Source organism: Cottoperca gobio, chromosome 10 (assembly GCF_900634415.1).
Source record: "Cottoperca gobio chromosome 10, fCotGob3.1, whole genome shotgun sequence".
Lineage (NCBI taxonomy): Eukaryota > Metazoa > Chordata > Actinopteri > Perciformes > Bovichtidae > Cottoperca > Cottoperca gobio.
The window spans coordinates 9,784,864-9,809,401 of NC_041364.1; the positions used below are offsets into that span (position 1 = coordinate 9,784,864).

At 41.0% G+C, this 24,538-nt stretch overlaps 1 protein-coding gene across 1 annotated transcript; it reads right to left on the reverse strand.

The window, feature by feature from the left end:
• Positions 1 to 155: 155 nt before the first annotated feature.
• prss23 (serine protease 23) lies at positions 156 to 5,377 on the reverse strand. Its single transcript, XM_029440892.1, has 2 exons — positions 5,134 to 5,377; positions 156 to 2,395 (listed from the first exon to the last, which is right to left on the reverse strand). The coding sequence occupies exon 2, from the start codon at positions 2,379 to 2,381 to the stop codon at positions 1,239 to 1,241; it is 1,143 nt and encodes a 380-aa protein (XP_029296752.1). The 5' UTR covers positions 2,382 to 2,395; positions 5,134 to 5,377; the 3' UTR covers positions 156 to 1,238.
• Positions 5,378 to 24,538: the final 19,161 nt, after the last annotated feature.

A 24,538-nucleotide genomic window follows, 5' to 3' on the forward strand; every position in this document is an offset into this window, starting at 1 on the left:
TTCTTTCAATCAACTAATTGATTCTTCTTTAAATTGAATGTAAATCAAACTACATTCCCGCTGTTCTACTTGGATGCTGCAGTACTTGTTCTGACCACAGAAGGGCGCCCCAACACCACTCTTGAAACTTCAAAGTCAAGACTTCGGACACAAACTGTTATAAATCTCTTTATTAAAATATATCAAGCATTTTTTGAAAATAAAATTAACATTGACTCACCAGTCAACACTGAGAAGAGCATACTGTCAGCTGAAAGGTCGATAAGCATCTGTTCTGTTAGTCTGTGTATTATGTTAAGTGTGTATGCACTATGCCGACCAAAGGGATAAACCAAATGATCCTTAAAGAGCTTTAAAATACTAAACCATTTCCCCAAAGAGAGCAGGAAAGATGTAAAGTCAAAATGTCCATAGATCCACAGTAGGAACATAATCCCGTGCTACTAAAAAAGAGTTGTTTCCCTCTTATAAAAAGTGGCTTATGTTAAATGCTGTGGAAACACTGACTGTGTTTAATCTGACTGGGCAAAAACACATTAAAATATGGTGATGATCTCACAGGCAGATTAGTTTAATAGGCCCAGAGGTTACAGGGAGCAAATAAAACAGAAATAATGGTGGATGGGGTCCAAAAGTGAAGTCTGCTCTACTGGTGTATGACAGGTGTTATTTTTGTGTGGATTTAAAGGAATAATGTTTAACATTTCCGCATTAAAATGTTTAAAAACGACTACACCTATGATATATATTTTGTTGCGTTGTGTACTTACATTATACTATAATGTAAATACAAAATATATATCATATATCATCATCATAGTATAATGATTATACCAAATGTTTCCAACAATTTCCACCAAACGTAGTTTTCATATCCCCGTTGCACATGCGTCAGTTTCTGGTGGTTTTCTGCCAGAATAAATAAATAAATCATAAATTGACTTTTCATCCAGTTTGAAGCAAAAGTTTTACGATACATCTTTTAGCTCTTTGCCCTTTAACTATTTATTCTAACCAGAGGAAGGATTTGAGTCATCTGATGTCTGGATCACAAACAAGCTGAGCTAAATTTGAGGCAACACTGATTTTTACCGGTTTTAATCAACTTAAATATTGTTTGCTAATCCTGTTTCACTCTTCTTTCTTTAGGGGAAATACGACATTTCACCCTGTATGTTTTGTGCGTTCTTGTGTTTTTCATGCTATACTTTCGAAACATCCTTGTTCTTTTGTCCTTCTTAGTCCTGGACACAGTCGAGTCGGTTACCATGCACCCAGTAACAGATCTGAGCAAACTTCAGAGGAGTGATGCGCACGGCCACATTATAATCCCGGTTCTCCCCATCTATCTCCAGCCACTGGTGTCCTGAGAAGATGCCGATGACCTTCCTTTCCCAGCGCTCTAAACTGTTGTCCCACACTCTTCCATAAACTCCAGAGCCGCTGGCTCCGGGTCGGGCGTCACAGTGCTGGTATATCAGGTTGCTGGACTCTTCTTCCACAGGACAAAATCTGTACACCAGCTCGCCGGATCTGTCGCTGTCAAAGCCAGAGAAGTGGATGCGATTCCCTGCCAGGTCGTCAGAGGAGGGCGCCACAGAAAGGCGCATGAAGGGCCTTCGGTGAGGCCAACGCAGCTCCAGCAGAGCGTAATCAAAGTCCATGCTGACCTCCTGAGGACCCTGGATCCAGCCCTTTGGCACACGGGTACGCTTCACCCTCACCCAGCGGACCAGAGGCTTCTTGGAAGACGTGAGGCCGGCTTTGGTGCCGTTGATGGATGGAGGAATCAGGAATCCCACCCTGAGTTTTCGTGCCCCCTTGACATAATCCTTCCCATCATGCACACAGTGGGCAGCTGTGAGGACGTGCTGCTGGGACACAAGAACGCCGGTGCAGCCGGTGGAGATCCGCACGGCTGTGGAGAAAGGGTAATCCAACAGGAAGTCGTCACCTTGGATGTTAAAACGTCCGTCTGCTCCATAGATCTGCCGCCTCACACGTTTGTGCCTATGCCTCACTCCAGGCCCTGTTCTCAGTAAAGGGTGAGCGAAGTGATCTCCGTCAAACTCCTCATCATCACCCTCAACATCCACAGTGGTGAGGGTGCGGGAGCCGTCGGCGTACAACGTCTCAAAAGCCAGTTTCTCTGTGAGCAGCTCCTTCTGGGCCTCCTGCTCTCCTCTGTGGAAGCAGCTGGAGTTGCAGTGAGTGGTGAAGTCCAGCTGAGTGTGAGCGCTGAAGCGGGAGCGGAGGAGAGGCGTCGGCACGTGAGGGACGAGCGTGGGGACGTGGACAGGCGGAGGGTGTAGGAGGGACCGGGTGAGAGGGAGGAGGAGCAGGTGAGTCAGCAGGAGGATGCTCTCACGTGGGGTCGTCATAGTGACGGAAAACACTGCAACGACACAGAAAATAATCACACGTGAGAAAAACAGCGTTACAATTTATCTTAAAGGTCCGGTTTGTAGGAGTTGGCGACATCTAGCGTTGCGGTTGCAGATTGCAACTTTTACAAGACTGAGACTGCCGCCGAGTACAAAACCACGGTAACGCAGTATTGTATCTTTCTGGACCGTGGCCATCTTTACCAGAACACTACCTTAGGAGCAACAAAGTGTAGGTGACGGCTGGCTGGCGTTGTAGTTTTACAAATGCGTAAGAGAACTACAGCAGCCTTCAGTTAACATGAAAACATGGAAGGCCCTTTCTTTGGTTTGTCCATTGAACTTCTGTAGAAACATGGCGCTGCAACATGGCGTCTTCGTGGAAGAGGACCCGCTCCCTATGTAGATATGAAGGGCCATTCTTAGCTAACGAAAACAAAACGATTCTTATTTTCAGTTGATTATACACGAATGAAAACACAGTTATGAATATTATATTCCACTTCTGCTCATAGATCCCCTTCAATCCAACACACTGGCCTTTAAACCTCTTTCACACGTAGTTCCCGGAAGATTACTGGTGATGGGGCAAGGTTGGATGTTTCTGTACGCGCCGGAAGATGTTGCTTATTACTCCAGGAATAAAACAGCTGTTGCTGTTGCCAATGTTCTTCTTCTAATGTATTTATTATTTATTTATTAAATATGGCTGTACACATTTCTCTAAATAGTGATTCCTACTCCCAATCACACATCTATCAGTCGATAGACTGCATGTGTGATTGGGACGTTAGCTTGCATGAATTACTACATGTTTGTCAAGATAACAACCGTGAAGAACATTCCCCAACAAGCCCCCTTACAAACACTTATCCCTCATAAATCTGAAACTCTTTCTCAGTTGATTGTTGATTGTAAATCACAGCAGTGATGTGTGAGGTCAGCTTGCAAAATCTAATGTTGCAACGCACGCCTGAGTTTGGTGTGGCGAGGCAACAATGAACCTCTTGTTCCTATAATATAGATTACCAGTGAAATAGGATTTCATCCTGATGGAAATAAACAAGCATTTCAAAGTGTGGTACAATAGTCACAGACAAATTCCAAAGGAGGAAATTAAAGAGGAAGGAAGGTGGTCACAGACATAGCTGAGTGGTCAACGCTCTAAAAGGAAAAGAAATGTGAGTGTGATTAATAAATTATAACTTCAGGATGTTTTATCCCAGACATTCTGCCTTATGGCAGACTGAACAAGAGCTTGGGAGGTGACAGTAAAACCCCTCCAATCAAATATTTGTCAAAGCTCAGAGGTAAGAAGTTGTTTTCCATCAAACATTAACTACTTCACAGTGTACTTGGGGCTTTCAGGGCAACAACAAGGAGATACTTGATCCCCTCCAAAGGCTGTGGACCCGGAGGCACTCATTGCAGGAAGAGAGCAGGTGTGTAAAAAGTGAGAAAGAAAACAAGTCGAGGCACGGCGGTAAAACACAGGATTATTCCTAACAAAGAGCAGGGTGGGGTTGGTCCGCACACCTATGTGCTGTTTCTTATTGCACTACAAAGGAGGCAGGGTTACTTCTGTACAAACGGGGAAAGTACAAACTTCCTTCCATTTTCATGTGTCAGATACTTGACAGCCATGGCAGACAGTTACAGGGTTAAGTGGTACATTGGCTGGTGAAGAAGTAGTAATCTGTGACAAAAACCTGTAGTAAAAATGATTAAAAACTATACAAGTGATTTATGACCACTGTTAACCAGGCTGTGGCAAAACAGATGCAATCTAAGTGTGATTTGGGGAAGTAAAGCCTTGAAATAATTGTGTTTTCACTGCCTGTTTTAGTGTTGAAACACATTGTTTCACTCTTAAAACAACACTTTCAAGCTTTAAGCCAAAAAGCCACAGTTCTTCCTGATGTTTTAGAGGCTCATGCTGATGCAAACCACAGAAAAATGTGCAAATGTGACAACATACAACTAGAGTGTTCATTACTGGGTGGCCGGATTATGGGGATTATGCTGCATCTTTAAAGAAGGGTAGATATATCTTTTCACAGTTATTATATTGCTTATAGAAGGAGAAAATACAAAAGGAAATCTAGTATTTTTACTACATAATTAACACTGTCAGGTACCCAAAAACACTCCAGTTTGCCGATGTGGAGTCTATAGAAGACTCCCTGAACCTAAATGTGATCTAATCTTGTCTGACATAACGTATGCAGCAGAGTCAAATGAAGTTCAGCTCCCTCTCACATCTGTCACACAACAAAGAAGCAACAGTTCCCTTTCAATTTTAACTCAGTTTTAAATGGGAAGATGGTTGAAGGGATGTTTGGGACCGATTAACAGTATGGAAGAAAGTCCTTATTTAATAATAATAATAATAATAATAATAATAATAATAATAATAATAATAATAATAATAATAATAATAATAAACGTTATTTGTGTAGCATCTTTCATAAAATAAATGCAGCTCAAAGTGCTTTACAATAAGGAAATGATGCACAGAAAATAAACATAGAATTAACATAAAAACAGGGATATTGAATCTATTTCAAATTAGACAATCACCCAACATTTTTAATTGAATAATCACCACTTTATTTTATGTAAAGACCTGTAAATGCAACAGCGTTGGTCTGTCCCAAACTGGACTTTTAAGGCACCCCAGTGGAGAGAGGACAGGGGAAAGAAGGTCCCCTGAAAAGTCTCACTTAAATCAATACAACTAATACATTACCTCTTTAGAAATCGATAGTCCGTGTTTACATCCCACTCAGGTTTTCCTCTCCATCAGACGAGTCCCTCAGGATAATTCCCCAGGTTTCCCCTCATCCTCTCCGGTGACAGGCAGGTAGTTTCTCGGAGCTCGTCCTCCACAAGGAAACTCTTGCTCGTGGTTTTACAGCAAATGAAGCGCCAGATGCTGCTGAGTCGCTCTGGATGTCCGGCACCGTCAGACCTATTTCTGAAACCTGCCAGCTCAGACACAGAGCCACAAATAAAAGTCTCCCATCTGAAAAGAAGTGTTTACCCTCTCAGCAGCGTCCTGCCTCACGGTCCTAGCGCCCCGCCATCTCGTGCCTGCTGAGGGGGGGGGGTAGCAGTTACTGTTTGGCTACCAGTTTGATATAAACCTTCAAATACAGCTTATTCTCACACGTTATATATATATATATATATATATATATATATATATATATATATATATATATATATATATATATATATATATATATATATATATAGAGAGAGAGAGGGTGGCACTCTCTCAGGCTTTGAAAACCCCTGACATGCCATGATGCCATGTATGTCATAGACCTGCTATTCTCTGACTTTTTTTCTATATACTATCTATCTACTATAATTTTTAATGTTATTTTATGGCATACCATACTATGACTTTTCAATACTTTTTATGACAAACTATACTATTTCTGTTTATGACATAATATACTATAATTTCTAAGAATTTTGATGACTTACTATATACTATACTGACTTTCTGGTGACTTTTTATTGCATACTGTACTAAGACTTTGTATAACATTTCATGGCATACTCTATTTTGACTTTTATGAAATATTATACTATGACTTTTATGACACTATAGAATGACTTTTTATAACATACTATACTATGTCTTTTTACATGCTATACTATTACCTTTAGTTTATGAAATGCTACATTATGACATTATACTCTCATATTGTTCAATTGTTGTTAGCTCTTTTATGGCATAAAGATTGAACATCCAATGCAGAGAATCAACATGGCTGCTGATTGTTTTTCCTTTTCTGACTCATAAGTGTTTATATATAGGCATTTGTACTTTCATTGGTAGCCCACAGCTACACCCAAGCAAGAAAAGTCTTGTTTCTAGCATTACTGTATTCTAAGTATCATCTGTGCCAAAAGCAAAGATGGATGGAAGTGAAGACGCTCAGAGATCACAGCTGGCAGGCAGAGGACTGTTGAGACATGTTGGCAGCACCGTTCGCCTCGCCCTCTGCTGCCTGACCTGATCTCCAAGAGGTCTTTCATGTCTCATTCAGGATCTCTGTGAACATGTGGAATTTGGGAAGCTGTGCAGCGACGCTCCCTAAAGCTTCAGCGGTGCTGAAACAGAGCTCCCAGTCACAGCGACAGTGCTTTCAGGAATGCTGAGGAATCTCCCAACAAGGACACAAGTCAGGCTGTCGGCACAATGCGGCCGCTGTTTGTCCTCGGAGTAAATGTCACCCCAGAGGGAACACCTACCGAACCTGCTCCTGGTCCTCTGTAATAAAATATGCAGCTGTAGCTGTTCCTGCAGCGTGAACAGTGTAGTGCTGACAGATGAAGTGTAAGGTATATTCCCTCAGAAATATGGAGGGAAATCATTTGTGGATGGGAAGGAAGGTAGCAGGCAAAAGGCCAGAGAGGTGTGAATGTGTAACTTTGTAAGCATGCTGCGTGTGATGATGGTATCACTGCCTGTCTGCCTGCTACAGAGAGTGAGCACAAGAGGTTTCCTGTGTGTGTGTGTGTGTGTGTGTGTGTGTGTGTGTGTGTGTGTGTGTGTGTGTGTGTGTGTGTGTGTGTGTGCTTGGCATTGAGAAACTTGGCTTCTGTTTCTCTCTGGATTCCTCTCTTTCCGTTCGCTCAACCTCAACCGCTTGTGTTCTTTTCCAGCACTCTACTATTATACAGGACAGAAGATCCCTATTAAAGGAATAGTTTGTCATTTTAAGAAAATATATTTCGCGTTTTTTGCCGAGAGTGAGATGAGAAGATCGATACCACTCTCCTGTTTCACCCAGGAGGCCGCTGTTTGTGTCCTGTGTGAAACCAAAACTCAATGTTGGCTTATTTCAACAAACTTTTTTTATGTCACTGACATTCGTAGGAAAAAACGCACGAAAAATATCATAATCACGTATGTATGTAGGGATGAGGATACATTTCAATATATATTGTTTGTTTAATCTGTACAAAAATGGAAGTACAACAAGCAGCAATTTGTAGTTTTATGAGGAGTTACGTGCCGGACTAAAGTGACGGCACCTGGCCAAGATATAGTGAGCTGTTCTCAGTACAGGCAATGAGTTTTTCTTTTCTTTTTCTTTTTCCTGCAAGTTCATTGTCTCATTTTCAGATTTTCAGTAAAATATTATAGCATAAAGTAAGTTTAACTGATAAAGAAAGCAAATAAGTGTATTTTCCAAAAAGTCAACCTATTCCTGTTTGGAAAGCTTGTTACACATGATGGAAACTTTTCTGTACATTTTTCTCAATTTGTCAACCTGTGTAAATTGATGCGTACGCTAATAAGTCTTCAGTGTCCGACCTGTCTCCTGTCTGTAGTACGGCAGATTAGCAGTTCCTTGTATAACACGTGTTTTAAGGTTCATTCATGGTTCAGTTTTCAGACAAGGCACCTGCAGTACATTTGACAGCTTAAAGAAGAAACCTGCCTTTAAACTGTTAAAAACAGCTGTTGGACGTATATCTTCCATTTCCAAATACCATTTGTTTTGTCTGACATGTTCACTCAGTTGTTCAGGCTTTAACTGCTTGTCATGGGCCACAAGAAGTTGGCGCCTCCAAGCACCCAGCAAGCTTCGGATGGTGGAAAAGTGTAAATAAAAACTCTGGACAGGTCTAAAACACACATTTTAGACTATAAATTCACCTGACTTGCATGTCTATTAGAAGGACACAGAATTGAACGCAGGGAGAACATGACAACTCCAGATGAAAGAACATTCCTGGGCTGAGATTTGTCCCTGTGACACCGACACGCTGCTGCCTCTGGTGTCATCTATCCCCACTGCACTGCAGACCATGAGCGCCACGTCACACATTGTGCTCAGTCATACGTGGACATTAGGTGGGATGGTCACTTTAATGGTCAGCCTTGGGCTATAAAGTGTCAGGTCAGCCATCGGCTGTGACGAAGGCCCTATGGTCAGTGAACACACCAGATGTAAACATAAAAGCTTTTTACACAAGTGATTTATTGAGCAGCACCACAAAGAAAATACATGCTCACCAAAGACTTTGATTTTACTACTTAAGAACATTAAGAAGGTTTTACAGTCATGTTTTATTATTTGCTTGTAGATTTAATAGCTACCACCAAAAACTTTGCTTTCCTTGATTGATGTAAGTATAAGCTTTTGCATCTGGCGGTCCAGAAGACTGAGAGTCGACAGCTCAGTGAAGCCTGTTCTTTGGCAAAGCAATAATCAACAGGTCAAGTCAAGTTTATTTGTATGGCACTTATAAAATCAACTGGAGTTGACTAAAGTGCTGCACAAGTTAAAGTGAACGGCAGTAAAATAACATCGCCAAAAGCAACAAAAAACAACAATAAATGACAATGAAAAAATACAAGTATGTGCACAAATCTAAAACAGAAACAGACTAAAACTTAAAATAAAAACAATACCATAAAGTATTAAAGTGTTAAAACCACTAAGAGGCCATTGAAAATATGTAAGCCTATGTGCCGAGCTTTGACTTAAAAGTGTTAATAGAGGGGGAACATTTGATCGAAAGCAGAAGGCTGTGGCAAAGCTTTGGAACGTTCTCCCTTATCCACTAGCCTTGTGATCGCGGAGACAAAAACAATTGTTCTGTGGATCTAAAAGACCTAAAGAGTTGGAGTAGGGACAGATATTTGAAATGTACAGGGTCAGTGAACTTCCTCTTTAACCCCCGACCCCCAACAACACTCTCAGTCACATTTTCAGACCCATACTCTCACACTTTCCAAGATGATTCATTTAAGAGAACCAAAATGTTCCTCAGGGTCCCACTTTTTCACGTCTAGAGAAACGACTGTCATGTTCATTTACATCTGAACACTTTTCCGGGAAGTGCATTATTAGTCTGTCACTACATGATGAGGGAGAGAGGAAACAAATGAAATGAAAGACACCAGGTGACCAGCTGCCTGTGTTTGACTTTCTTCATAAGTATTGAGTGTTTGTGCAGGATTCTGTAATGTATGTCATTACTGGTAGCTGTCGGGGCTGAGCTCCTTCATCGTGGAGGATTCCAGAAGAGTGAGTTCACGCTGGGTTTGTGTGAGCAAGCATACCTTAAATTTCCATGGAAATGGTGCAGTGGCACTGAGCACAAGTCAAAGCCTGTAATAGCTCCATATTGTACAGGGTTCATCCCATAAAATACATTTGTACATTAAAGGAATACTTCACTCACAAAATGTTCATTCGTATATCAATTACTCACCCCATGTTACCTTGAATTCTTGAAGAAAACTACTTTCTTGTATTCCCCCGAGGTGAACAAAGAATAAAAAAACGGAGAAAAGTCTTGATGAATGAAAGTAATTATATACAAACTCATGCAGTATGATCCAAGTCTCATTTATCCAGTCGTATGGTCTCAAGCAGGCTCATCCATGCAAGTGTTTTAGAGAGTAACGTTTTTAGCAAAAAGGCATGTGATCGTGACGTAGCGAGCATAAGACTGGATCAATGAGGCTTGGATTATACCGCAGGAGTTGTGAGAGAGTTTGTAAATAAATGTTTTGATATAGTTTTGCTGTTGTCAATTCATAAAGACTTCATTCACCGCGGAGGCATGAGAGAAAAACAGTTTTCTTCAAGAAGTCAATGTAACACAGGGTGAGTAATTGATATACAAATGATCCTCTAAGGTGGTGAACAAAGATGAAGATCATGGTGGGCCGGGGGGGGGGGATCAAGACTTCAGTGGCTGTTCAGCTGACATGCTGTGAGGCCCCACGACAGTTTCTGTAAGCAAAAGGGGATTTATTAACTGGATCACAGGGTTTTCTCTGGACTCTTTAATCTGATAATTGGCTTCAGATTCAAACAAGCCATCTGAGCCTTAAAACGGTAAAGTGGACATTTTATAACAATCCTGCAGCTCCGGACCAGACCCTCTCATCACTTAGAAACAGCAGAGCCTTTTTTAGAGAGCGTTTTTTTAAGAGAGGGACTGTGAACACAAAGAATGTCCCCTTTCTCCTCTCCAGCTCCAGTGTTTTATGTCCCCTTTTTTTCCATGCGGATATATTTATTGCTTCTTCCCCCCGTCTCTTTTCATCAAAGCCCTCCCATCCCATCTGTCTGTCCCCTCCTCATCATCAGGTCATAACAAGAGCGGACATTTTCCACATTTTCAGTCCACGTGTTGTTGCAGCACTTTACAAAGAGCTTCATCTGTGCCAGGTATGATCTTTTCAGACGTTATATTTTCCTCCCTGATAAATATCTCATCCTCCTGTTGAGCAGATACCCCTCCCGCCGTCCCTGGTGCTCCTGCAGGGCCTTGTGGGTACGTATTCAGCCCGACTTCCCCCTCGGCATGATGTAATTTCAATTTGGCTGCATGAGCTGTAAGAGGAAAAGAAAAAAAAGGAAAAACACAGTTAGCAAAAACAGAACTAAGGAATGCAAACGGCAATGAAATCCATCAGGAGAGATGTAGAGAGTGTGTCTCCTCATATCTTTAACCAGCCTGGGGAGAGCGAAGTGTGTAGGAGATTCTGCTGTTGAGATTGGACGTCGTCCCAAAAGATATTTAGTCACACCTACCTTTGGGCTCCCATAACAACCTTAAAACATCTCTTCGGCCTGGATACATGGAAAGGAGAAGGGCATCTGTTGGCTTAATCAAGTGATATAATAGTGACAACAGGAATTATGGTCCCAAAGGGCAAAATAAATCAACGTACTGCTATTCAGTCACTGATAGTCGAAATGCCAGTTCTCTGTAGAAGAATGTTGGCCACAGATGTGATATATCAATAAGATAACAATTGCATTTGTAAATGTTATTTCTCAGTTAAGTGATATTGAAGAAAAACATATAATATATAATATCTTATTATTTGAACCAAACCCTACAATCTTTGACTTTGTTTGCTTTTAGTTTCATTTTTTATTACAAATATTATTCTTGCTATGTTAATCATGACTGTGAACCAATCTTGAAACTGAAAACAATGGTGTCCAATAGGGGAATTAACAAAAGCAAAGACTTTTTATGTCTCCAAGTCCTCAAGAAAAAATACTTTCCACACAACCTCCCAGTATGATGAGAAGATGATAAACTCAAGAACGACAGGCACGACCCAAGTGTGAATTTTAACTGATACCAGAGGAGAGAAATGACTCAAGCAATGCAGGAAATCTTGTGAGATGTGCAGTTGCTTGGTGAGACCAGAGAAAATACAGAAGTGTCTCATCATCTGTGATCCACAGTGACACTTGAAGTGAAAGAGTCTGCATTTGAGACGGCCACGCAGCTGTTACACATTGTGGAAAATGCAAACGTGTTAGCTTCATCACACCAATATGGTTTGAATATCGAGAAACCATCAAACAAGGCTTTGATAGAAACGCAACGTGGGTGATTGCAAAACATCTGACCACATTAGATGGATCAAACTTCCTGAAGCCGTTTCCATGGAGGAGACAAAGAGCATTCAGGTCATTTCAGTGGAGGAACAAATCTGCTGTAAAGAACTCTGTAAACAGACCCAAATATTTACAGCCTTAGAACGAACATTCCCGCTGACACTCTGCTGTGCGAGTCTCTCCTTTAAGCGCAGAGACAGATTGATGAGATTGCTGCTGAAAACATACTCTTACCTCCCACATGCTTGTCCCTGTTTGACCCTTTAAGTATGTGAGTATGATCCTCTGTCAGCTCCCAGTCTACCTGAACTGAAATGTCTTGGCGTGACCTTTACTCCCACGAAGGAAACTCCAAACATATTGAATCTATTATTTTACAAGCTTTGGCTATACATTTCTTTATGTTCCTTTAAGAATATAAAGTATTCCCCAACAACCTAACCCTATCCCAACAGTAATCATGTATGTAACCCCAAACCCAGAAACTTTCAGGTGTAAATGTTTATTTAACTAATGGCTGGTTAGTTAAATTAGCATACATTTGGAGTATCGTGTTTCTGGCCATCTGACGAATGCAAGGGCCAATATTTACTCTCCTTTTAGCTCTGTTTTTGGTCTCCACCAACTCCTGAGGAATTTCCACTGCATGGTACGGCACGTCTTTACTCAACTTGAATCGCTCTTTTTTACAAAGCTTAAGTTGTGGATTAGTAACCAGTACTTTTGTACACCTTGGTGAGTTTCCAAGTGAGCTGAGCCGGTAATAGAAGGTGAAGTTAAAACACTGCAGGCCACTGACTGGGCAGAGAGAATCATCACTCGCGCAACACGGGACATCCTGCACAAACCCTGCGCTTTTAATTAGCCTCAATAGCGCCCGCAATCTTTTTATTCACTCAACCCAGATTTTTAAAGATTTCAACCCGCAAAACTAGGCTGTACACTACTGCTGCACAATTGCAGTGGAAAACTAATAAAGAAAAGGACCTGGTACTAAAACTGAGGTGAGTTGAGTCGAGCCGAACTGTGGAAATTAGGCTATTTAGTGCTGGGCAGGTAGCAAACAGTTTGTCGCCAGCATTGTTAATACTAAAATTGACTTTAAGTCACCTGAATATATCCTAGTTAGACAAAGTAAGACAGGATACTTTGATAATGAAGTTTAGTATCAGCGTAAACGGTTCTCCAGGCTGAGGAAGCACCTGAGTCCTGAGTGGAATGTTCCAGAATGTTCCGGAATGTTCCGGAATGTTATCTCCACAGTTCTTTGCTCCAGAGAACTCACAGAGGACCCACCCACAGGAACAACCCTGTTGCTAGGTAACGAAGAAGCCTTGATAACGACCACAGTGTGTGTGTGTGTGAGTGTGTGTGTGTGTGTGTGTGTGTGTGTGTGTGTGTGTGTGTGTACTTTTACACCAGCCCCCGAGCACAACTAAAAGCACCTTTGATGAATAATAAAGTCTTTCATGCTTATAAGTAACAACCAGGCCGGTTAATGGTTCTTTAGAGTTTAATTTAGGTGTTTCTCATGTTATTACGTCACTTTATTACTTTAATTATTCTTATAATTTGTGGCGCTTGTGGTTTTCATCCAACATGAAGCAACAGGACACGATCCAGATGCAGCTGTCTAACAAACAGAGCTGTGAAGCTGCCACATATCTTCACTCTGCTCTTGTCTGCAGCTGCTAATTTAGCACCTACATGCAATATTAATTTAGTGACAGCCCTCTACAACAAAACACAACAGCAGTGTACATAATCACTGTCAGGCTCGCTAAGGAGAGATATCCTCGGCAATACATTAAACAACTAGTGTGTGAACAAAGAGACAGGGCCCTCTTGTTTACACGGACACACCTCTCTCCAATTAACATTTTAAAGCGTTAAACTATCAGGGTGTGTGTTGATATGCATTCTGTCAGTAAAATTAAAGCATTTTTTCCATTATTCACCTTTTTCTCCCGGATATCTACGACAGGGCTTTTTTTTTATGGCAATTTAATTGTGCCAGAACTGTGCAAGTGAATAAGGAGCTGCGCAAGCCAAAAGGCTGCACTGGGAGTTTTTTCGTGGTTATGAAAGTTTAAGGAGGAAGAGAACATGGCTCCTCTTGCTGCATTCTTTCCTTCATCAGGAATTCACTGAGGTTTGGCCATGTACTTTTTCCTGGAGCCTTTTTCCTGTTCGCCTGGGAGTAGCAGGGCAGCCTTTTTCTTGTCCCTGTGTGCTTTGAACAGAGAAGCCGCAGACTGTTTCAGAGCTGTCCAAGTGCTCAGGGCAACTCCACACCCACACTTTAATCCTGTAAACGCTGCATATCACACAGAAACAAAGCCCACTCCCAGTGTCCGAAACAGACCCCTGAAAGCCGGCGGAGCATATTTTCCTGAGAATAATGCTCTCTATGCAGATCAGCCACAAGCTCGGGTTCAGGGTTTTGTCCCCCTGACTGGTTCCCCCTTTCAGCTGCGGACAGATTGATGAAGCAATGACACTCATAATGGGATTCCAGCATGGCACATCTCTGCTCCGTGCTCAGCCGGAGTTTATTGTTTTTGACCAGCATTTATTAATCCACGGCTGATTGGGGTCTATAAATTCAACAGACAGGAGATGGCACAGAGATTTACAGCCTCTAAAAAGACTTCAGGGCTATGACAAAACATGCCAGCGACAACTGTTTAATTGTTATCTAAAGGTTATTGGCAGACATATAATAAAAGCCCAGAGGACATGAGTGCCTGAGAATCTGGGATGATCACCAAAGCTTTGCAAACGTATGTCTGTTTATAATAAGCGGTAAAATCCAAAACACCCCATGCTAGGCCAAGGAAAACTTGGACGAAAAAGCTCAACTGTGTCTGTCCCCAGGGATCCAGTTGGAAGAGACTTTGAAAGAGACGTCCTGTACCAAATAAAAAACAGTAAAACAGATCATAACTGTTCCAGCTGTCTCCACCTGTCGTACTTTTCTTGACTCACCAAATATTGCAATAATAAAGTTTTTTCCACACATTCTGCTTTTTTCATTTTCTTATGAAATAAATGATTGTGTAACCCTGAATACAAATTACAACAAAAAATGTTATATTCTTTGTACACTGTGGAGCCATGCCAGAGAAACAAAGTTATTCAAAAACAAAGAAGTATTCAAGAGAACACTGGGTGAGTAATTGCTATATAAATGGTCATTTTGGGGATGAAGTGTTCCTTTAAGGCACACTGATCCAATCAAAACCAATTGTTCCCATTTTTCCCCGAAGTGCCTGGTGGCTCAGTGCAGGCAGTGGGACCGGTGACAGCCGTCTGTAAGAGAGAGCGAGGCACATGAGGCGTCTGCGGTGGCCAAAGTCTGATCTCAGTACAGACGAGTCTGGGCTGCAGCTGTGTGTCCTCACGTTCAACTCCCATCCAGATCCAGATTGATACCACCATTACTCAGCCAGGACCTTCATCCACTGACACTCGGACATAACACTGGGATGAGAGCTCCTTATCTGTCTGTTTATTGATGCATCTGCATTATGTTTCTATACATTCACAATTCATACACAGCTGTATTCACTGAGCTCGTGTAAAGTAATGACTGAAATGATCCCAAGCTAATTGTAATTAAAACGCAACTTAATTATTTGTAGAATATCTTTGTTTAAATATGTAAAGAGTTATGTCTACTGTTATTTAAAACAGTAGATAATAGTTTAATGAAGTACATCAGTTGGATTTGAGCTTTAAGGTTAATTAAAATCATTAAATATGATTAAAAGTGGACTTTGACAGTTCATTATGTCAAAATCAGTTTGACTTGTCATGTGTTTTGGCTTGCTTTGGTCATTTTGCATATTATGATTTGTATTTATACCAAAAAAACTTAAAAAACATATTTCATCACATTGAATCTAACCAAACCCCAAAAACATTCAAAAGACGTTTTCCTCGTGTTTTATGAGGAAGGAAACTCGTTCAATATGTCGACAAGAAACTAAAGACCAAAACCACAAGAAACTTTGCTGAACTCAAGCGGTTTAACGTCCCACCTCGCTGCAGTGATGGAGTGTTGAACCTCAGCGTGTCTCGGTACAGCATGACATCCCTGTTGGGTGTGCTTACAGGCAGAAAAGTATGCAGGGTACCTTTAATGTAGTCTGAGTGTATTTTCTCTTTCATGTAAAAAGAAAAGAAGCTGAATTCGTATTCTATTGTTTCTGTATGTTGCACTTTTGTTTGGCTTATTTGAAGCTGTTGTTCTGCACTTAAAGGATTGTACCTATTTGAAACTAATGTACTTGTAAGATTCTTGCTGATCGGAGTTGTATCCTCGTGATTGTTGGCACTTACTGTAAGTCGCTTTGGACAAAAGCGTCAGCTAAATGAACTGTAATGTAATGTAATGTAATGTTTCCCATCATGTCCGGGCCATTTAATGTCTCTATACGAGCTTCTGTCCTGCATACAGTATGTGTTGCTTTCATTCTCTCCTCTCATGCGGGGGCCATGTATCCAGAAGGTGTTGGTGAATTATGAGTCTGTGACTTGGCAGGGTGTTGAATGACTGTCAGCTTGAAAAGCGTCGGTTCACCAACTCCACAGCAAAACCAAAGGAACTCCACTCATCCGCCAAGTCCCAGATGCCCTCTAGTCACCCACAACAAACACCCCGAGGACACATGAAAGCCTCAGAGGTTTTAACCTGAGCTGCGCTGTCATTAGGTCCCCTAATATGTTGCTGATTTCACGTTGCACAAAAATAATCGCACAAAACCACCTCGTAAAAGATAAACCAGGAATGTGTGTTCTTTCCCAGCGTTGCGTTTTACAGTTGACAGCTGCCTGTTACAGCTCCTAAGTGAGTTTGAGGGATAAGTGCCTTGCTCAAGGTTATTTTACATCTTCCCAGTGATTATGGAGATACAAAGCTGCAACATAAACCTGGTTCTCTACCTTGTAAGTTGATTATCGATTAATTGATTAGACTAGTCTATATATAGACTATAATAGAATTGTCAACTAAAATGCAAGAACATTTTCTAGTTGCAGTTTCTCCAATGTGATAATTTGTTTTATTTTTATGTTATTGTAAATGGAATACTTTTTAATATTCCATATAGGGCTCATTACATGGGTTGAATATGGTCTCAAACATATAAAATGCAAGTCCCCATCAAAAGGTATCCAATGCACACTGTAGGGTTTCCTTTTGAGTTTTGGATTGTTAGTCATTTGTCAGACATGCAGTGACTTTATGAAATTATAATAATATATTTTCTGCCCTAAATGTACTCTGCAGTGTCCTTAGATTACATTTGCACCAGCAACAGAAACAGCAGTGCATACCGTTTAGGACACAGTCTGGGAGCTCTTAAATCATATCTTTCTCTTCCTGTATATAAAACATAAATATGGAAACAGTGAGTGAAAGCACCACAAACAGTGTGAACCTACTGCTCATAAATCAGACACATGACAGCTCTATAACAATGGACTCCACCTGACCTTTCCTTGTTGCTGCTCTCAGCACCAGAGCTGCTGCCGGGCGGTGTGAGTCCCCAGCAGGGCTGAAGAAAAGATCACCGCTGTTTCAACACAAAACAAGGGGAGAAACAAATAGAGGGCTGCAGGGAAAACCTGAAAGTTAGCATAGCACATAGCAGTGGGTATTTCTATTGCATTTTGGAATATTGCAGAAAATAAGTTCTGAGGCCAACAAAAGTTTATGATACTTACACGTTTTGTTCATCAGCATAATCTTCACAAATGAACAACACTTGTATGATTTTTTTTAAAGCGTAAATGCAATCGGCAGAAGTCATTTCCAGGTTTTAGGCAAGGAATATATAAATATTTGATATATTATATACAAGGAACATATAAATATTGGTTTTAGAACTCATTCCTGCAGCAATCAATCCCAAGTGTCAGAGTTTGGTTTATTGCATATGGCTGTTTAAGTTGTCATTATCCCAGAGAGGATCAAAAAGCTTGATGAAGAACATGAAAATAAACAAAACACAAACACGTGGGAGGCGCGTGAGAGCAACAGCAAGAGGTGGTGTTAGTGGTGGAGTTGATTTCATGTGGTAACTGAGCCGTGTTTCTTTTAAAGAGTCGCCCAGACGCCATGTGACAGACAGATGGAGCGTTAAGTCGTGCCTCACACAGACAGCTTTGGCACTGCAGTGACTGAGCATGATGAAGGTTTGAAAGACGGACGAGAGAAGACGCTACACTGTCTTATCGGTTATAAAATCTTGATAAAAACACAGATTTTCTCAGCCAGCCTCCTCCTTCACAGCTCTCCCTCACTCCTCTCTCTGTGAGGCCTTCACAAAGAGACGTGGGACTTAGTCCACCCTCATTTCTTTATTCATCCTCCAAGTTCAGGTTTTCTCACTCCGTCCTCTTTCTTCTAACTTTGGCTGTAACACCGGGAAACTCTAAAACGTATCCAACAATCTCGAGCAGGGAAGAAAGTTAACATTCAGCTTTGTCTCCCAGCGCTCCATCATCCGATACTCTCTTGTTGGGCTGCAAACGGTGTCAGATTCAACTGGGTCAAGGCGTGGAGAAGCAGAAATGCTGCAACTGTGTAAGAAGAAGGTGAACACAGAGAAAGATCTGACAATCTGGGTGCGAACACATAATCAACCAACAAATACCAGAGGTTTGGATTCCAAGTTTGATGATTTTAGACTCAAATTGACTAAATCAGAAACTGACTCCACTTGGACTTTAGCCTTTTGACTTGAAAATACTTGAAACCTTTCCCCAGGCCCGACGATTAAAACGTATGTTATTTAAAAGGTATTCATTTCCTGAATTCACTAATGTTGACACTATTCATTCGCAGCAAGTCGATACTTAATTCCCCTGATCCACTTAGTTTGAAACAATCCAACAGTATTCAATCAAGTTGTAGGAGAGAACCATGAAGCGCTAACGTTACGTAACTCAGCGACAGTTGCAAAAAATGTAACCAAAGATCATTTTGTCAACAAAAAAAAAATACAGAACGCAAAAATGAAGGTTTATCACCCATCCTTTTTGTGATATTCAAGGACAGGATATCGAGACGTAGTCGTGGAGGAGAGGGGTTGCAGTTCGGTGGCCTGAGGATCTCATCGCTGCTCTTTGCAGATGATGTGGAAGTTTGGGGTTCCTTACTGGAGCTGCTGCCCCCGCGACCCGACCCCGGATAAGCGGTAGACGATGGATGGATGGAAAAATTGGATTTGAAATTGGCATTACATTTAGTGAAGAGTGCATTATCACTTGTTTAGGACTCCAAACTCAAAGATAAGGACTTTGGACTTGACGTTTGGACTTGAGTGCAAAGACTTGAGACTTATTTGTAACTTGTAAAACAATGACTTGGTCCCACTTCTGCCAAATGCTGATTCCTGTGGTTTCTTTGTGTATCCAGAGATAAAGGTTGCTGCAGCAGCATGTGCAACATATTTGCTGCGCCCCACATGGTAAATGGCGCGTGGGAGCGAGGCCAGGTATCTTAATCCCCATCACCCTTGGGATTCCCCACCAAGAGATCCCATTAGTGAGGATAAAAGCTGTAATGTAGTCCGGAGAGGCTCCGTGCAACCCCCACAGGCCAGCGGTGACCTCCATCTGATCCCTCACTAACTGGAATTACAGCTCAGGCTCCAGCAGGCAGTGTAAAAGAGCAATGAACTGTAAAGCATTTTGATGTCTTAATGAACAACATACACACAGCAACAAGTCCAATAAAGGGCACCTATACATTTGAAAGGAGCAGCAGTATTAGCAGAGCCCATAGAAACAGCTTCAAACACTTGAAGCGTGGAGGAGAGGAGGTAAACTTCAACTTCAAACACTTTGAAAAATAATGTCAGTAGTTAGGAATGAAGCTGTTTTACTCCACAATGTTATTAAATAATAGAAATAGTAGCTCTGTTCGTCTTAATGTGTTTTTAAGAGAGGAAAACGCAGTCTCGCATGTTGAAACTGAGGAATCTGAAACCTACATTCTTCTCAGACATACAGTACAGAACATAGCCCTGGGTCAGCATCTGGTGTCACTGAACAATAATCACACACAATGTGAACACGTGAAGTAATTCAACGACTGGATCCGGAGATCAGGAAATTTATTCACTTTAATGATGTCTGGAGAGCGATCAGAGCGGGTGTCGGAGCGTGAAAATGGAGAAATTGGAGACAACTGAACATAAATTGTAAACTTTCATCCTGAACGTAGACGGGGATGAAAAGAAAAAGGACTGATCACGTGTGATGGACTCAGTTAATGATCCATTTTCATGATGTCCAAAATCTAAATGTTAGTAATCAACATAAGAGGGAAACAACCCGGGGCGAGCAGCAGGGACACAGTGATTACGTCAAATACAATGATCGCTATAATAAGCAGAAATTAGATTTCAGATCCAAGTCGTTGCATCATCGCAGGTACACAAACGAAAGCGGGCTGTGATCAATCGTTTGTAAGGGCTGAGTCGGACTTCTTCTGGACTGCCTTCGTTCCACGTTCTGGCCTCAGTTCTGTGCGTAATTACTTTGGTATGTTTTCCTTCATAGCTTATTTTGTGCTTTTGATTTTAAGTGAAACTCGAGGAAGAAATGTTGGTGAGGAGCCAGCGCCCTCGAGTGAACGCCTGACACAAACAAACAATGAGGACTCAGTTTCCTGAGCCAAGAAATCACAGAGAAAAGTGAGTGTAAATGAAAAGATATGTGGATGTTTGTGCATCATCGGTGACCTATGTGCCAGAATAGAGGATAATTGATCAGTGGACACTTTATAACGTGCTGATCATTACTCAAAACTGTACATCTGTTTGTCACCTTTAACCTTCTAAGCTCACATTGAAATGGACTTGGATACACTTTATTTTATTAACACTTGTTTATTTAGATTACATCCTGTGTAATTACTTATATGAAATACTAACTGGGAACCTATACTGGGTCACGTGTGTAGATACAGGGGAAAAACTTTGTGTTTAAAAGCAACTAATATAACTTAAATCATATTTGACCTCTTTTTGAATTACTCTGTATCAATTCAACTATTATGAAGTGAAGTAATATTATTACAAATTGTGTAACAGAAGAGATATTGTTATATAGAAAAAGCATATTATACTTTTAAATAAATCATACCACAACTCATTTCATAATATAATATAAAGCTCTTCATGAAGGGACATTTGGGCTGAGCCTGTTGGTCCGCTGTAATGAATTAATATGTACTGGGTAATTCACTGTATTGTACCTTTGCACCTCCCTGTAGATACGCAGTAAGTATTTCATGTATAGTATAGTAGTCTAAAGTGTTACATTTTCAAATTCTGCACAGATTAAGTATTTTATACCCCAGAGTATATTACATTAATATATTATTTAAGTGAGACATGAAGGCAGATAAACATTTGTGGAGAAAGTGTGCAACACTGGATGCTTTTGTACGTGAAACAGGAAGTACATCTGCAACACACACCACAGGGGCTGCAAACACGAGTCACATAAGTCAATATCCCCGTTTTCTACTCCAATGTCTACGACGCATTAAGGTGCTAATAATGAATCAAAACATTTTTACTTTTGTGAAAGCAGACACACAAAAGTGTTACATATTACCAGTCGTGACGCTGGTATTGTTTTCACCTTGTGAGTCTGTGTGTGTGTCATCATGGCAAAATGTGGTGAGGTAATACAAATGATTATTTCATACAAGTCATAAGGTTTTGTCATTTCTGTTTCACGCAGGTTTCATAGCAGTACATTTTCCATCCCCTGCTGCTCAGTAAGGCTGAGAGATATTTGTGTATGAGCTCTGGACGTTTCTTTATTGATATTGTTGTCAAAGCCGTAGCTCTTTACAGTCGCACATTACAAGGAACTGAGGGGCCATCTGGCAAAATAAACGGTCAAATGAAAAGAGGTTAACTGACCGCGCTGTCTGTCCTTCTGTTACAGCTTGGTTATGGAAACAGTAAAGCTGTAACACCTCCTCCTCCTCTACACACACACACACACACCTGGTCAAAAGTCCTGGTTATGATCCCGTCATCTGGACACAGAGAGCCACATAAACAAGTGTCCTTTTCCCAATTAGGAGCAGAAGGAGGTCCCGAGATGAAGAGAGACAGCAGCAGCTTCTGGAGTCAGCATGAAAGCTGCTCATTTGCTAACAGCCTGCTGGGTTAATTCAACCCCTGCATGAGTGTGTATGTTTTCACACTGGCCTACTGAACTCTTTCATTTCGTGCCATCAGAGGACCTCTGCTGTGGACAAACAGACTCAGAGGAACGCACACATGATAACACACATGCAGAGTCACGACCACACGTTCACACTTCATCCTGAACACTGAGGGAAGACGCTCCTTTTGTAATAACTTTGTTCTGGTTTGAGTTCTAACGTCCTGTCATTGTCCGCGCTATCAGTAGCCTGTCCTCCGTGTGCTGTGTGTGCTGGCTTTTATGTTTGTGTTCACAGCTGGTTTTAATATAGGAGGCACAGGCAGATATGAAAACAGTCAGAAGCAGTGAAGGGAAAAAAGGATTTAGAGCTGAAAGCCATAAGAAAAAATAACACATATAACACAACCCCCTGTTGATTCAGGCATTCACTTACTTTTATCAGTCCATTCTTAAGCCGAGTTTAAACGGAGGAGCTGTGAAGATTTTTAAAAGATGATATCAAGGCTTAGCTCCTTATAAGGTATAATATGTAACTTTTCCGCATTGAAATGTGTAAAATCAACTTGACTTCTGTTAAAAATGCAGTTGAGTTGTGCGTTATTATCCAAAACCTCAATAAACCTCAAGGTCAAACGGTCCATTTCATTTGGTTTGCGCATGCGACAGCGTTGCAGTTGTCAAGAATCAGTCATTTGGTTATTTTGCTGCAAAATGTTAATGCTAATGCTAATGGTTGTTAAACTTTTACCTCAGTAAAAACTTGATAAGTGACCCCTACTCAGATAAATCCTCACAAGAGCTACTTGTGTAACATACTTGAGTAGCTTTCAATCCTACTTAAGCCCTGTTTAACTCATTTAATAGTACTTCTACTTGAGCAGGACTCTCACACTCTAAACTGCATGACGTACAGCTGCTGTGGGAGTTAAGCCCTCCATATCAGGACTTTAGGGAGCAGCTGAGTGCAGACAGTGAGTATTGGTTGGACCGCAGCACAACCAAGAAACTGGCTGCACGCGTGCTTTGTGTCATGTTGACCGCAGAGAGCAATTCATCCTGTAGCAGAACTCAATGTAGTGCACTTAAGTAGCAAAGATCTCTACAGATTGCCTCCCTCATTTAAACACTGCTGATCACCACTAGACGCTCTTGTGTACTTTCCACTTAACTCTGGTGGCAGTTCAGATAAGAGTGGGCGGAAAATGTGAAGAGACAGAAGGACAAGCTGTTCGACACAATAGCAGGTTTTGGAAGTGCAGTACGCTGAGAAAGATGTGGGTTGACTGCTCTTTTCCTAAGGTACGCTGCCAGTGTCAACTGGAAACCTGGATTTCTTGCAGCTACACGTCAGGAGCAGATTCCTGAGGTCGACGGGAAGAAAGCTTCTGAAAATCAACTCAACAGAATGTTATAAACCTATTAGAGCAAAAGTCCACTGACTTTACATCTTGTCTCACCAAACGGTCTACAAATATATTTTGTTTCCTTTAAGCTTGTATGGCATTTTAAGTTGTTTCTGTCAGGTGCTTCATAAACACGAAGTGCTTATTGTGATACTTTAACTTGTATCAGTGCATTAGTAGAGCCAAAATAAAAAACATACTTCCATCCATCAGCCCATGATGACCTGCTCATTAAGCTTACAGACAAACACCGCCACCTAGAGGTAAGTAAATAAAACTACATCTATCTATCAGACAGATAAACAAAATTCTTGGCACAACTGTGTTATTGCAACTGATTTCTTACTGATTCATAGCCAGCGATCGTTATAATCAGCATTCCCCCACAATGTAAGACCACCTGCTGTATTGTGACTGAAAATCCAGCCTCAGTCTCTTAAAGGGACAGCTCAGATTTTTTGAAGCGGGGTTGTATGACGTACTTATCTATAGTCAGTGTATTACCTACAGTAGATGGCGTTCAGCACGCCCCCAGTTTGGAGAAACAGACAGGAACGAAGGCTATTTTTAGCCACCTAAAAAAATAAATAAATATATATATATATATATATATATATATATATATATATATATATATATATATATATATATATATATATTATGCTATATTTACATTATTTTCTCTGCTTAACCTTGCCCTCAGACAGCCTTTACCAACGGGTAAGTGAAGCTGTTATCTTGCCGAAGCCACCAAACTCCATTGACAAAAACAGTAATTTTACCTCGCAGAACACAGGGGGCGCTGGTCTGTTGCTGCTTCCATCGGTTAGTTTTTTTGTAACTTTTGTGAATCCGATCTAAAAACTTTAAAACAACAAAGTCTCACAATAACCAAAACAAACTAATCGACTGAGGCAGGGGGAGACCAGCAACTTGTGTTCTGCGAGGTAAAATGTCTGTTTCTGTCAATGGAGTCTGGTAATACACTGACTACCTCATACAACCCCACTTCAAAACTCGACAGAGAAATTTTATTTTTATTAAATTTATATTTATCATTAATCAGACTAAACAAGATATTTCACGATGTTATCTTCGACTCTGGGAATACTTCAGTCACAGCTTCCCAGAGGTTTGAAAG